Here is a 15,841-nt window from a genome sequence, read left to right on the forward strand (position 1 = left end):
CCCTCGCTGTAGGTCGGTGTGGGGCAGGATACAAGGCCCCCTGCTGCTGGGATGTTGAGGTGAAAAGGGCCCAACAAACCCCCATGTTAACAGGTTGAAGTTGTTGCAGGCTATCGCTGGCTTACTGGTATTGTAACCAGCATGTATCAGCTTTATAGTCGCTTACTGAAGAGACAAAACAAGAAGGCAGAACTGTTAAAGCATCTGACATTGAAAGAATCAGTCTGGCTTTGATGTCATGATATTCCTTGTTCCCTTTCACTGCAGAGTCTTATCTCCTAGATAGTATTCGCTGCTCTTCTGGGGGAGTGGGACAAAGCTGAGCAGCTGCTGGTGCTGGAGTCCAGTCCCCTCTTGTCTAAGAGGAAGACACAAAAAGGAGAGAAAACAATAGCTGAGATGAAGAGGGCAGCTTCGTTTCTTGGGCTGACTCCCTTCCGCCCTTGCTGCTGGAGGGGCAGGGCCCAGGCCCAGGCCCGGACACAGTGCGGTCCCTCACGCTGACACCTGACACAGGCTGTTTCAGGCATTGCTTTTAGCTGCCTTTGTGGTCACAGGCTCACGGCAGTGTTGCAAAGATGGAGTCAGATTCTTGACACAGAAGTGAAAGAAAGATGAGAGCGGAGAGCAAAGGATGTGGGGTGGGGTGACAGCAGGCAGCCAAGGCTCCTGTGCCAGGTGCTGGTCAGAAAGTAGCTGGTGCTGTTGGAGGTGGGATGGCATTGGTTCCCTCTCTGGCAGGGATGCCGAAGGTGGTGTCCTGTGGCCACAGGGCCCCAGGAGATGGTGGTAAAGCTTGCTCCTTCCAGTCCATGTCTCCTCTCCCATGTGAGCAGCGTCCTGCACAGGGGCAGCCTCGTCCATTGACATTAACCAGGTGAAACCCAGTTTGATTATTTTACCTATAAATGTTTCCTCCCACATCTGGAATTCTCCTGCTTGTTGTCATGGCAGCCATGCCGTACCCAGAGCCCTGCAACCACCTGGCCCAGTTCTTTTAACCGAACCAGCCCAGTCTGTCCCAGGCTCGGCTCTGGCTTTTGCTGATTTGATGACTCATTTCCAGGGGCAGTTCTAGCTTTTTTGCTGCCCCAAGCACGGCAGGCAGGCTGCCTTCGTCAGCTTGCCTGCGGGAGGTCCCTGGTCCTGCGGATTCGACAGTTTGCCTGCGGGAGGTCCACCGTTCCCGCGGCTTCAGCGTACCTGCCGCCGAATTGCCACCGAATCCGCGGGACTGGCAGACCTCCTGCAGGCATGTCGCCAAAGGCTGCCTGACTGCTGCCCTCGCAGGGACTGGCCGGGTGCCCCCCCACAGCTTGCCGCCTCAGCCATGGGCTTGCTGCGCTAGTTTCTGAAGCCGCCGCTACTCATTTCGCACCCCAGGCGGAGCTGGACTTTTGCTAAAGGCCAGGCTCTGCACAACAGGCCTTCACTGGTGCCACCTCTGGCTCTATATGTGACTGGGCTTTGGCTGCTGCGGGGCTAATCTACCTTCCCTGGCCCTAGGTGGTGGTCCTGGATCATCTAGTGTGGCTGGCTGGAGCACACTAGCAAGGCATGTCCCTGCAGAAATGTACAGACATGGTCTCAGCCCGTGCCTGGTGCTTAGCTGGGGGGCAGAGCCAGAGCCTGCAGAGCGAGTACATGCTGGTGCTGCCCTCAGAGGCTGGAGCCCCACAGCTCTGCTGCGCACCTGCCCCTGGCGTTTGTGTGCACGGCTTCTTCAGGCTCCTCTGGGTGGTAGCTTGCTCAGCAGGAGGGAGCCTCCATGCTGTGTGCTGGGCACCGACGGTGCAAAGAGAGTCAGCTGTGAGGTTACCTGCTCTGTGCAGTGTGAATGAGACGGAGCCAAGGGCCATTGCCCTGCCCCTGGAGCATGAAATGGGTTGGTGGTGACGCGTGGCCAGGCCGTGTGGTGGAGCGTGTAATGGGCTTGGGGTATGAGCTGCGTTACCCTGTGAAATAAACCTCTGCATACAGCAGCATGTTCCCTGCATGGGCAAGCTCTGGGGTCTCCATTGGCCGCCCGGAGCAGTGACCCGACTGGCCCTGAAATGAGCGGCCCTGAAATGAGCAGCCCTGCTCCTGGCATACGTTGCGCCAGAGATTGATGCCAAAGCTGTGGTGTGGTCCACCTGCCCCCAGCTGCCAGTGTGTGACCCATGCTTGCTGGGCTGGCCATGTCCCTGCTGGGAATCTGCAGGGAGGAGAGTGCCTTGTGGCCGGCCTGCCTTGGCTCGGCTGGTAACTCTCCGTGTGCCCGTATGCAGGTGGACGTGTGGCTAGCTGTGGTGCTGGTGGAGTGCGAGGCTGTGCCCAAATGGAGAGGTGGCTGGCGGGGATAGGTGGGGGGAGGCTCCGCCCAGCACCAGGCACTTGCTAATTGATCCCATCTGGCTGGGAGGGGAGGCAAGCTGAATGGGCATCAGCTCTTCTGCGAATAGGGCGGTTCTCCTGGGAGGTGACTGGGACTGTGTGTAGCTGCTCCAGCCGAGTGCCGCTGCTGATGGGGGCATGGGGGAGGCTTCGGGCCTGTCCTAGCAGCTCTCCTCTGCGTCCTAGCTCTCAGGAAGGGTGGCTGTGTGCAGCACTGGGTCTAGAGAGAGGCGGATGGGCTCAGCCAGTGATCTGGAGCTGGAAGCTGAGTGGCTTGAGCCTAGCCAGCTGCTGGGACTGGCCCCACCGCATGCAGCTGAAGGCCCTGCTGGACTGGGGGGAAGGCTGGTCCAGAGGATGCTGGCGCTGGAGTGTATGGCAGCAGCAAAGAGGGAGCTGATGTTGGTGCCCCGGGTGGGGTGTGGGGTCCCCAGGGTGGAATCTCCAAGCAGCTGACTGCCCCATAGGAGAGCTGCAGCTAGGTGCAGTGGCTTTCGTTCTCCTTGTGGGGGAGCCCTTCTGGCCCGCAGGGAGTTTCTCAAGGCTGGTTGGGGACCAACACTTTTCCCACTAGATAGAAAAACTCTGGCGCTGAAGCTGCTGGGCTGGTGGGGAGAAGCCCTGGCGGAGAGGTGGCTGTGGGTGTCCTGCTGAAAGCTGACCTGGGTGTGAGCGAGCTTGGCGCCGTCAGGAGTTCTTTGCTGGGCCTTGACTTTGCCCTTGTTTCTTGCTGAGCGTGTCTCGTTCCTGGGAAGGGCAGCCTAGGCTGTGCTAGCCCTGCTGCCTGTGGCAGATCTGTCGCTGCACTGTTGGGTGAGAAGCAGAGCGGGGATAGGGAGCCCTGCCCCATTGCCCCTTGGCAGTGATGGGGCAGGGTGTGCCGGGGGGTCCTAGCTTTCCCCAGAGCTAACAGAGCTTCACAATCCTTCGGAGGAGCTGCTGCTGTTTGAGCTGGACCATTCATGTTGCTCATTGACATGCTGTAGATTGGCCAATGCCACAGTGAAGATTTCCTGCTTGACCGTATCCCTGTCCATTTTGGGCAGGGGCATTTTTCAGATACCGCCGTAGTGAAATGAGTGCAGGTCATTGCTGGCCAACGCTGTCAGGTCTCATGCTGCTGGTTCTGCAGGCCTCGGTGTGCAGCTGTGCACTGCTCTGCGTGGGGTGGGCAGACGGGTCCAGTGAGAGTACCCATGAAATACACTGTTCGTCCCCTGTAAACGCTGCAGAGTGAAAACTCACTGGCTTAGAAAGGCCCCCCGAGCCCATGGCAAAGCCCAGCACTACCCCCTCACCTGAGCTGCCCTTCAGGAAGCCCGCTTTGCCCCTTGGAAAGAAAACGGATCCTGCCTTGGTGCTGGAAAATGACCTATCTAGACTGCGGGCGGCTTCTAGACTGTGTTCTCTTCATGCAGTCAGTATAAAGAAAGGGACCATTCTGCCAGTGGAATGACGTGGTCTGCATGTGTATCTCTGGCTAGACAAAGGGGCCGGCTTCTAGTCCTCTGCTTCAGGCCCATCCTGCATGGGCCAGCTGCCTTCATTCTGTGCAGCGACAAAGTGGGACCTGGAGCCTTCCTGTTGCGTAGCTAGCTGCGGTCTGGTCCCCTGGGCGATGCCTTGTGGTCTCTGCTCACCGACAGAGTCTCCGGCTGCTGCAGGGATGGTGGAATGTGGGCCCACTGCCCAAACCCCCGGAGAGCCGGCACTAACGGCCCCCTTGCTGGCACTCCTGGATGAAAGTTCAAACGGAGTGGGTGGAGGCCAGAAACAGAGCTCCCTTCCCTTGCTCCAGCTCAGCGCTGGGCACGGTGGGTCACGTGGGCTTCCACCCACAGGGCTGGGCCCTGGTACCTTTCAGGAGCACGACAGTCGCAGAGCCATGTGCAGAGTCATTTGGTGGTCACTGCACTGCGTGGGGATGCAGGTCCCTCTGGGCATGGCACGAGGGGAGCCCTGGCATGGGCTGGGGAGGGCAAGACTGTGCCGGGGGCTGGGCTGGCCATTGGCGTGAGCAAAGGGGACTGGGTGTTTGTGCCTGAGTGTGTCTCCATGTCCTGGGGCCTGGAGTGCTGGCAGGTTGAGGAGAGCCATGAGAGACTCATCCATCACACAGGCTGCACAGGAGGTGCCTGCAAGCACTGCTTTCCTCGGGCGGCTGTCTGTCCATCCATCCATCAGCAGGGTGGAGTGAGATTTGGTGGAACAGGCAGCCCTGCAGCTGGGACACTTTCTAACCGACAATTGGGCCGTGGCTGAGGCCTGACCACAAAGTGCACCCGGGGTTTGGCCTGCTGTGGGTGTGCGCCTGCCTTCCTGGCACTGCCAACCAAGGAGTGCAGCCGAGCTGCCTTTCCCCTCCAGCCCTGGGGCGCTGGTGCCCTGCGTTCTGCTCTGTTCTCGCTGTGAGAGGTGAGCAGAGGACAGTCTATGCTGCATGTAAAGCAGGACAGGGACCCCGCCAGGAGCCCTTGGGTGCTCTCCCCTATCCAGCACCGGAGCCTGGTGGGAGCTGCTCCGGGGCCCTACTCGGAGCTGTCAGCTGCACGCTTCTGCCCCTCGTCAGCCAGCCCCCGGCGCCTGCTGTTGGTTCTGGAGGGATCCGTTGGGGCGGGGGGGGGGGGGGGGCAGGGGAAGGAGCCTAATGCACCGGAGGTGCCTCGGAAATGAGAACCTTGGATGGATTCCTGGCCCTATTGATCCGCCGGCAGTTTCTGCATCCTGACGTTCATAATTTCGGGCAGCTCTGAGGTTCCAGATTAACGGGCCTGGGAGCTGTCCATCCATCACTTCACATTAATTACTGGAGAGGTGTTTTTCCAGTGATTTACCTGACAGCGGCCTGTGATGAATACTCCTAAGCAGAGTGGGCAGTGATTAATCACAAGGCCACGCCCTTCCCCCACGCTCCCTTCCCCCGAACCACAGGACAGACCCTGAGCCATCCGTCTCCATAAACACTGCCTGATGCATATTGATAGGGGACTGGGGCCTGGCAGATAGCAAGGTGCTTCTTGGTGCCAAAGATTATGAAAAATAAATCTCTGCCAGGAAGGTGCGGCGGGCGAGCAGGGCTCCCCCACCTTGCATGGCCAAGCAGCAGGCAGGGTGGGCTAGGGGTTGGAGCACAGGATAGGGAGTCAGGACTCCTGGGTTTGCTCCCAGCTCTGCCACAGCATCACTCTGTGACCTTGGGTTGGTTGCATGTGGCTGCCTCAGTTTCCCCATCAGTATAATAGGGTAGTGACCCTTCCTGGCTGGGAAATGGCTCCTCTGCAGCACTCTGTGCTCCTCGCATGGAATCGCCATGTGTGATTATTGGTCTGTCACAGCTGCTTACCAGAGAATGTGCCAGTTTGACAGGGGAGGGCTGTGTGTCCTTGGTGTGCGTGCGTCAACCCTATGTGTGCCCCAGATCTCAGAGCCTGCCTGTGGTGTGGGGCACTGTGCCCTGGCTAAGGGGCAGGGCAGAGACTGAGCGTGCCTGGGTGCTGCCTCTGCAGATGGCAGAGAGCAGGGAAGGTGCTGCCAGAGAGGAGCTTTTAGGCGCAGATGTTCAGGAGAGAATTGATTCTTGGGCTGATGAATGTAACTTCATTACAGCCCAGCTAATTACTCACTGACCCCTCTAATGGATGGCTCTGTAGGCCAGGGATTGGCTGTGGAAGGGGGCGGGGGGCACTGCTGGAGGCTCCTGAGAGGGAAAGTTGCAGTAACATGTTCCCCTGAGTTTCTCTCACCTGCCCCTAAGCTAAGGCAACCCCAAGCTGTGTTGGTGAGAGCTCTGTGCGCCCGCTGGAGAGCCAATGGCTCCATCCCTCTGGCTCTGTTTGGGGAGCGGAGGGTCTGGGGGCGCTCCGTTACCCCTCTGTGATTCTAATTCCACTTGTCTCCCAGGAGAAGGTTCGTTCCTTCTGCCTGACGGCTACCGTGGCGCGGTGCAGTCCCCACCTGCTGCCTCAGAGCCCGGTGTGAGAGGCCTGGTGTCTGTTACCTGTTGAATGCCCCGCCCCTGAGCATCCCCATTACACGGCCGCTCCTTCGCTGAGCCACCCGGCCCTGGGGTACCTGGTGGCACGGAGGTCCTCTGGCTAGGCGTGTGTTTCCAGAGGAGCGTTTCTTTGTATCCGCCACAAAAGTCTCAATGTTCAGTTCCACTGAATCTCTTGTTCTTGAAAGGCAAATCTTGGTGCTTGAGCTCCCTGCTCCATGCCAGGCTTCATCCACATCTGTCTCTTCCTGCCTCTTATTCCTCTCCTGTCTCAGCTCAACGGCCTCTGTCTTTCCTTGGGACTCTTCCCAGGCCTCCCGTAACTACACAGGGTGGTAAATGGTGTTTATGGTGTGGGTGGGGGTGAGAGAGAGAGAGATTTGCTAGCTGAGGTAGATGGCAGATGGCATTGCACACAGGACAGCTTGACTGGCCTGCACTTGTTATCGCGCCAAATGCCCTCGAAAGGTCAGTAAAACGGAGCGAACGTGTAACCCAGGCAAGAGGTTAATCCTCAGTGAGGAATGGCTCCAGGCCAGGCCAGCAAATACAAACCTCGAATGATAAGCTATTAGAATGCACTTCCACAAGCGCACGTTCCAATGGCCCGGGGGTGTTTGGCTCTGCAAGACCATCTGCGGGGGCCATGTTAGCAGCAGAGCTGATGTCTACAGGAGACTCTCCAGGTAGATGTTGTCAGTAGGACAGCTGTGTCCTTAGCTGGTCCTGCCGTGGACAGTGACTAAAAGCCAGCCACCTCCTAACAGTTTCCTGCCTTTTGCTCCTTAGCCTAGCCAACCTCTCCCTCCTTGGCCTGCGCCCCAGTGCTGGGATCTGGCTGTGCTTGCTGAAGGCAGTGGGGCTGCACAGGCGTTGGGGGACAGAGGCAGAGCGTCTGTCACTGGGGCCAAGGCATGAGAAGGAAATTTGGCTCACGACGGGGTAGTGGGGCTGGCAGGTCAGAAACCACCCTCGTACTTGGTTGAACACGTGCCGTGGAGCTGCTGAGCCACGGGGAGCCCAGCACACCGTTCTCCTGCCACTGTCCGGGCGTGGCTGCGTTCCCGGCCCCTCGCTGCAGAGCTCACTGCTGATTGTCTCAGTACTGTTGGTGTCCTGAGCCTCTGTTTGCCAGGAGCTGGGAATGGGCCACGAGATGGATCATTTGATGATTCCCTGTTCTGTTCATTCCCTCTGGGGCACCTGGCACTGGCCACTGTTGGAAAACAGGATCCTAGGCTAGGTGGGCTTTTGGTCTGACCCAGTGTGGCCATTTTTATGTTCTTATGATTGTTTTCGGGTGGCTCTGCAAACACAGGCCCATAACCCAGCTGGCATGGGCAGCGTGGAGCCCCGGGCGCCGTTCTCCTGCTGCTGTCCAGGCGCAGCTGCATGCCTGGCCCCTCATGAGCCTGTTCTGCAGGCAGGTGAGCTTTCCCGGCAGAGCTCAGTACTGATTGTCTTCAGGTGGCTCTGCAAATGCAGGCCTGTAACCAGTAGGATGGGCAGTGAGGAAGGCAACCTTGTGCTGCTTAAAACCCTCCAGGAAAGTCGTGGGTGCTGAGCAGCGGGGCCTGTGGGTCTGAGCTCCTCGTGTTGGCTGTCACAGTGAGCTGCAGGCTGTGGTGTTATCGAGTCGGGAGCTGGGCTGGGAAGGGCTCACTGGGGTGCTGGCCCCATCTTGGCGCAGTGTCATGTTCCCTGTGGGGCAGTACGTTGTAGCTGGTCTGTGCTTACGGGGGGCGTATTAACTAGCCTTGCTTGGGGCACCCCAGTCCTTCCTTTCCTGAGGTCAGAGTCACCTTAGCACTGCGGGGAGTGTCTGGCACTGTGCTCTGTGCGCTGTGTGTCCCCTGTGGACACTGGCCTGGGCACCATGCTGAGTGATCCAAGGCTTCCAGGGCTCAGGCCATTTGTTCACTTTGTAACTCCGGGGCCTGGGAGGGGAGGGATAGCTTGTTGGAGGCCCTGGAGCCCTGGGGGTTGAGTGAGCTGTGTAGAGACCTGGCTTGTGGGGTTGCAGCACTGCTCACTCCAATTCAGCCTGGCCACCCTTGTGGGGAGGGAAGGGCAGCAGGGCCCAGCCCATGGGACAGGAGCTGCTGCTGCAGGGCGAGTGTGGGGCAGGCTGGCTCTCCAGCCCCCTCCCTAGGGCCCCGTTTGTCTCCATGGGTTGGAAGGGAGGGGGCCTTAGTTTTGGATTTTGTCCCAGGTCCCCAACTGCCTGGCCGGCCAGGGGGTCCCGTCAGCCCGGCCCAGCAGTCTTGCTGCGGTGGCAGTGAATCAATGCTCTCTCTCCCTTGCAGGCGGAGGTGGCACCATGCAGCAGGAGGGGGAGAAGAGCCGGGCCCGGCCCAGGAAGCCCGACGTGGCCCTCTACGTACCCAAAGCCCGACGGGAGATGGCAGCCCCAGGAGTGGGCGTGACCAGCGCTGCATGGGGGATGGGGAGCCAGAGGGAGGAGGAAAACCACCGCGTGCCGCAGAAGGAAGGCGCCAAAGGCCACGGCGAGAGGCAGAGGCCCAGCGTTGGAGCCCGCAAGCATGTGGCCAGAGAGGGGAGGAGGTCAGAGGGGAAAACAAGGAAGCGCCTACCCCTGGGGGACAACAAACGGGACAGCGCTCCAGGGCGGCCCGAAGGAGCCACTGCCGAGGGCTGGGATCAGCGTCGCACACACCACCAAAACCATCTGGCCCCAGAGGATCAGCCATGTGGGCAGCTGGAAACAAACCTCCACAGTGAACAGCTCAGCCCTCAGGAGCCCTGCCTGGGTCAGGCTCCTGCTCGGCCAGGGGGTAGTGAGGAGCAGGTGCCCAGCAAGCCAGGGCTCAGGGAGCTAAGCTGCAGGTGCTGGGATTCAAGGACAGGTACTGGAACTTGTTCCCATCTGTCAGTGGAAACATCTAGTCCCCTGCTTGTGCTACCACATGGAGGGGAAGAGCACACACAGGAGCAGAGGCCTGGGGGCCCACGGGCCCAGCTAGGCACTTCCTCTCAACCTAGGAATGAGACCAGTGATGAAACATCAGAGCAGGCAGGGGGGAGCACAGGTAGCACATCTGAATGTGTAGACAAGAGCATTCCAGCTCTGAGCGGGGAGAGGGCAGGAAGCATGTGTGAGCTCAGAGGGGAGGGCGCCGCAGATCTGAGCGGGGAGAGCGCAGGCAGCGTGTGTGAGCTCAGAGGGGAGGGTGCCGCAGATGAGAGTGGGGAGAGCACAGGAAGCATGTGCGAGCTCAGAGGGGAGGGTGCTGTAGATGAGAGCGCAGGCAGCGTGAGCAAGCTCAGAGGGGAGGGTGCCGCAGATGAGAATGCAGGAAGCGTGTGCATGCTTACAGGGGAGGTTGCCGCAGATGAGAGTGGGACGAGTGCAGGCAGCGTGTGCAAGCTCAGAGGGGAGGGTGCTGCAGATGAGAGGGGGGAGAGCGCAGGCAGCGTGAGCGAGCTCAGAGGGGAGGGTGCCGCAGATGAGAATGCAGGAAGCACGTGCGTGCTTACAGGGGAGGTTGCCGCAGATGAGAGTGGGGCGAGTGCAGGCAGCGCGTGCGAGCTCAGAGGGGAGGGTGCTGCAGATGAGAGTGCAGGCAGTGCGTGCGAACTCAGAGGGGACGGTGCCACAGATGAGAGCGGGGAGAGCGCAGGCAGCGTAAGCGAGCTCAGAGGGGAGGGTGCCGCAGATGAGAATGCAGGAAGCGCGTGCGTGCTTACAGGGGAGGTTGCCGCAGATGAGAGCGGGGCGAGTGCAGGCAGCGCGTGTGAGCTCAGAGGGGAGGGTGCCGCAGATGCAAGCAGGGAGAGTGCAGGCAGTGCAGGTGAGCTCAGAGAGGAGAGTGCCGCAGATGAGAACGCAGGGAGCGCATGCAAGCTTACAGGGGAGGGTGCCGTAGATCCGCCGTGCAGGAGAGCAGGGAGCGCTGCTGCTGGTTTAGAGGGAGGCCTGCGTGAGCATGCCAGGGCGAGAGTGCACAGCACATCCCATAGGACAGACTCTGGCACCGGGGCCCCGCCGGAGCATGTGGACGAGGCCAGAGGCAGCGCAGCAATGTGTGGGACGGAGATGCCCTGTGACTCGGGCAGCTATGCTGAAGAGGGTGCTCCCTGTGCACTTGGAGCTCCTGGGAGGACTGAGGGCAGCCAGTCTCTGGAGATCCCAGGCAGCCGCTCGGCCGGGAGCTTGGCTGAGGAGGTGGACTGTCCAGGTGGGGTGGCGAGGCCATCGCATGGTTTGCGAGCGGATGGAGAGCCGGGGATGGAGGACGGTGGTGTGACCGAAGGCGGCACGTCAGAAGTGCCTGGGCAGCCAAGTAACGGAGCTCCGAGCGATAGCAGTGCTGCGGCAGAGGGGAGCTGGGACGTGCTTTTTAATGCCGATGGAGACTGCCTGGACCAACGTCTGCTGCAAGAGGTATGTTGCCTCAGCTGCCCTCGTCGCTAGTGCTTGGACATACGGGGTGGGGAGCAGCTCCTGCTGGGCCCGGTCAGACAGGATGTGCAGTGGGATGCCTTGCTGCAGGAACGGTCTGTACCTCAGCCGGTGCCTTAGGTCTCAAGTGATACCATAGACCGTGCTGTGAGCGCTGTTCCCTGCAGCCCCTTGCGCCCAGGTGGCCACGTCCTAGTGCATGGTGGTGAAACTAAACAACAGGTACGTGTCACCCCGATGGATCAGCACTTGGTTATGCAGGGCGTAGCTGGCCTGTGGAATGCGCGGCTGCTGGCTGTCACTGCCGGCACGATTGGCTGAGGGATCAGGAAAGGGTTATTGTTTTCATGGCTGAGGAGAACATCCAGAGATACAGGGGAAAATAGAAGGGCCCAAACCTGTCTGATGCAGGGCCAGAGCCAGAGGCTGGAGGGAAACTTCTGGTGGCTGGATTCTGTTGTGGTCGCCCCACCTGCATCTGCAGTGTCTGGGCCTGGTTACTGGGAGGCGGGCCCGATTGGCAGTCCTGGGTGATCCTGAGTGTGGGGGGAAGCGAGGGAAATGTGTTTCATTTATAGCACTTAAAGCGTGCCAGGAAAAGGTGCATGAATGCCATATGCTGCAACTGCACCCTTGTGAAACAGACTTGTAATAAAGAAATAGCTGAGACATATGGCTTCCCATTGAACGAGCAACATGAAGTTTCAGGGAAACGACAGCTTCTTAAGCAGTTCTGGTTCATTACCATATCTTCCTGTAAGCACAGGGCTAAATTTACTACAATGAGCTGTTTAGCACTAGGAAGCAGTTTTCCTGTTGGCTGAGGAGGAAAGTTCAGCTTTCGCTGTGAAGCTGGAAATCCATTATTACATTTTAAAGCGATAGTTTGAAACTGGTAATCTGCAGAATGACATTAATGTCCCTAAAGTAACAAACAGTCCTAATCTTGTTCAAATGAATGTCCACCCTGGTTCGCAAGCACTGTCTGAGCTGTGAAGAGCTGGAATTAACTAAACAGCTTCATTACCAAGGGGTTAACTAATAAACCTTCCAAACCGTAGGATAACTTCAGCTGTTACAGCTCTGCAGAGAGCGTCTGCAGGAAGCAGCTTCAGCTTTAACACAGTTTAATTATGTGCGTATCTGTGCAGAAGTAAAACCCCTCTCAGAACGGCAGCGCCTGGCAGGCCAGCCCCAGCCCTGAGGGAGGCACTTGTGACTCCTCCCGAAGTGATGGGCTAAATTCAGGGGGATGGGAATAGGGATGCAAGCTGTATGTCTGGGGGTCAGTGGAATTTCCGTGCCACTGGGTGGCTGTTCAGCCATGTGTAACTCACACTGGTGAGGGAGTTTCACAAGCGTGTGCAGCTGTCATCCTTGCTTCCTTAAGCTCTGCTTTTAGTCGCTGGTCTTGGCCCCTTGGTTTGTCATCAGAGCGAGTCCCACCGCGTTGCCACGTATGCCACTGTTCATGTCGCCACTGAACTTTTTCTGGTGATTTTATACGGAGAAACGAATCTAATCTGGGCTAGGAAAGACTTTGGTGCTGCTGAAGAAGCAGACATCTGTAAATTGCAGCTCACCTAACTGTCTGCCTGACATACCACGTGTGGGGATAACACAGATACAGTACTGTGTGCCCACGTAACCATCGACTGCATTGCAGTGTGTTTGGGCAAGGGGCAGAGTTAAGGTGAAGCAAGAGATCAGCTTAACCTCTGCATTCCTAGCTTCACCACCCTAGCATTGCTGCTGCATGGTAATAGAAAGCATCTGGAACTTCCTTCTTCTGCTGTTTAAAATAAAGAACAAACTTAGAAATCAGAAAATAATCTGCCTGCGTATATGGGCAGAGCTGCATGCGGTGGTTATGCTATACAGGCCCCTGTTGTGGGTTTGGTTACCCTGCTGTAACTGTGTTCATATCTGTGCAGTGGATTCCTGTCAATGTACAAACTAAGCTAGTGCAGTCCAAGCACCTTCCTAGCAATATTCTGATGATTGTTAATCTGCATTAGTGTAGTGCCGAGGAGCCCAGTCACAGCCTGGGACCCTGCTCTGCTGGGCACTGCACAGAAAGAACAAAGCCGGTGCCGTCCCCAGCAAGCGTCCAGTCGGGTATGAGACAAGCCAGCAGCTGGAGACAGACAGAGGAAGGCATCCAGGGAACAGTGAGACAGGATTGGGCAGGGCAGTCAGCAAACCCTAACCTTGTGAAGTGTTTTGAAGGCGTCTGTGATGCAGTAGGGAGCGGGGTGGACTGACCGGGGAATGTCGTCTGGTTTTACTGGCACTGTCTGCATGGGGGAGGGGAGAGCAGGGGGTGACTTTAGGTGAGGGATGGTACCTGAGCCAGGAAGGGGGTGGGGAGGTGACACCTTTGCCCAGGAAACTGGACAAAGGGGGAGGGGGAGAGAAGGAGGGGGGAGCCGGCTGGAGGGGGTTTTGGTGTCAGTTTGGGGCTGGCTGGGAAGAGGCAGGAACCCCAAGTCTGGGGTCTAAGCTCCTTGCCCCCCAGAGGGACCTGGCTGAGGGGTCCTGGTTGTACCTACAAGCCCTGCTTGGGCCTGTGTCCTGTCGTCTAATAAACTTTCTGTGTTACTGGCTGGCTGAGAGTCCTGGTGAATCGCAGGAGGTGGGGTGCAGGGCCCGGACTCCCCCACTCTCCGTGACAGCGTCATGGCAAAGGAGGGTTGTGAGAGGCTTCGCAGACGTGCACAGCTTGGGAGAAACACAGAGGGGCTTGTTTGAAAATGTAACAAGTGAGCGATGAGGCTGGTCACAGAAGGAGTCAGCCTCTGATGCAGAATCACTGCCCCGCCGACAGCTAAATCAGCATACAGACGGAGTAGACCAGGCCTCCATGTGCACTAGTGTGGGCTCGGGGGGTGGGACGGCCTGCTGGGGAAAAGTGCAGAGCTTGCACTGAGCTGTCTCCTGAGGGTTGTGCTCACCCTGGCAGTTGGACCTGCGGGTGGGTGGGAGGTAAGTTGTGTGTGTCTGGGTGGGGTTGGGGGAGGCGTGGTGAGGGTGCACAGGCACTGTGTGCATCTGGGGCAGGCTGCGGGGTGAAACTGTCCCCAGGTTGCTGGAATCGAAATCTCCATGACTTGGTCCGGTGTTAATGGATGGCTGCAGCGCAGCAGGGAAGGTCCCTGGCAGATCCGTTAGCTGCAGCCCTGTGGAGATGGGCCAGTGGGGACCTGGTTGTGCTGCTGTCTGCGTTCCTGCTGTCCTCCGGGACAGTCAGCAGAGCAATGGGGTTTTAACCTTGGTCCCAGGATGGCATCCCACAATGCCCTGTGCTGGGACATCCCTGAGAGCGGCTGGGTGGCATTTGCAGTGACTCTGGGGTTTCCCTGCACCATGCGGAGGTGGCGTTGCAGGGCAGGAGGGAAATAGGATGCCTTAAAGATTTGGAAGCCTCTCATTCTTTTTGCTGAAGAGCCTGTTAGTGGGGACACCTGAGCTTCCTCTATTATCTGGCCCCTTTGGCCGAGACATCGTTAAGGTTCCATCCTACTTAAAGTCAGGGCCGGCTCCAGCATTTGTGCCACCCCAAGCGGCGGGAGGGGGCCGTGATTGGCGGCACTTTCGTAGTACTTCACCGCCGCCGCTTCTTTCTTCAGTGGCAGGTTCTTCCTTCTGAGAGTGACTGAGGGACCCGCTGCCGAAGAGCCGGACATGCCGCCCCTTCCCGTTGGCCTCCCCAAGCACGTGCTTGCTGCGCTGGTGCCTGGAGCTGGCCCTGCTTAAAGGGATAATTCAGCCTTTTTTCTTTTTTATGCAAAACATTCATGTATCTGCCCCCAGATTTCCAGCACAAGTTCTCAGGGCAGCGCTAACTTCATTAGTTTTCTGGGCTCTCAAAAATTCCCATTCTTCACGTGCTGGCCCCTAGCTATGTTGCACCCATGGGATACGCGCGTGCACCATGCACCTGAGTCTGGGATTTTTTGCAAGCCGTGTCTGTTGGCTGCACGTGTGCCGCAGCTCTCCTCATGCTCCATACCAAGGGCATAAAAGACGGTGCTGGCCGATGCCTCTCCAGTTCCTTCTTACCGCCGCATGGTCTGAGTCAGAATCTTCTGGGTCCTCGGCTCCTTTTTGCCTGTGGCCTGGCTGTAGACGTTGTGTATAGTTATACTGAGTTAATTTTTGTAGTGTAATTTACAGAATATAGTTAGAAAGGGTTTTCTCCCCCTTTTCTTCACCACCCAGGGGCGTTTTCCCCTCAAGAAGGCTTGGATTACGCCCAGGGTCCCTGGGTTCAAAAACTGTTTCCTGCCCTCACTCCTTCTCGGTGAGTGACAGACATCAACGCTGCCTCTAGTGTCTGGGTGAGACTCCTGGTTCTGCCAAGCACAGGACCTGCCGCTCTCCCCCCAGAACTCAAGGGGGTTGGGAAGTGAGACTGGAAAACATCTCCTGGAGGAGGCGATGAAGCCCCAGTCAGATCTGGGCTCGGGACCCCTCCGCATACATCAGTCACAACAACCGGCAGCGCCCTTCTGAGCACAGGCTGCAACGCCTGAGAAGGCGGCTTCACATGCAAGATGCGGATGTAGGCTCAAGTTTATCTTCTTGACAGGAGGATGCGGCGCACAAAGAGAGGCTCTGGTGGGTCCAACATCAGCTTCAGTGGTGAAGGCTCAGGATAAACAGCTCCTGATGCTCTCCTCCACTTCTAGGGCCAATGTGGTGTCCCAGGGCAACCAGAGACCTACAACTCTCTGGAGGACACCTGCTCTTCCCTGACCGTGTTCGGCCCTCCTATGGAGACGGTCCCTATCCCGGGATGCTGATATACCCAAGGAAGAGACTCTCCCGTCCCAGCTACCAGCCTCGAGGCACAACCATTGGTACCGTCAGTGCTGCCATAGCTAAGGGATCTGGTTTTCTCATCGAGTGAGTCTGAGGCCCTGCATGAGTCTGTGCAGCATCAGGCAGAGGTGGCACAAGAAAGCCCCATAAGATCAGTCTTCGGGCCTCTGACTGGATATGATTGGCGAGGAGACAGGTGGCACCCTGCGCTATGGGGTCTGTCT

At 58.1% G+C, this 15,841-nt stretch overlaps 1 protein-coding gene across 3 annotated transcripts in view; it reads left to right on the top strand.

The window, feature by feature from the left end:
- R3HCC1L (R3H domain and coiled-coil containing 1 like) overlaps nt 1-15,841 on the top strand; it is a 41,485-nt gene that overhangs the window by 9,271 nt on the left and 16,373 nt on the right. For 2 of the 3 annotated variants that reach the window (XM_075073000.1, XM_075072999.1), the window contains one exon: nt 8,677-10,775. In XM_075073000.1, the coding sequence (XP_074929101.1) occupies nt 8,691-10,775 (2,085 nt within the window). In that variant the 5' untranslated portion in view covers nt 8,677-8,690. The remainder of the gene's footprint in view (nt 1-8,676; nt 10,776-15,841) is intronic. The other variant, XM_075073001.1, reaches the window with a different exon arrangement.

This window comes from Chelonoidis abingdonii, chromosome 16, assembly GCF_003597395.2.
Source record: "Chelonoidis abingdonii isolate Lonesome George chromosome 16, CheloAbing_2.0, whole genome shotgun sequence".
NCBI classification, from domain to species: Eukaryota; Metazoa; Chordata; order Testudines; family Testudinidae; genus Chelonoidis; species Chelonoidis abingdonii.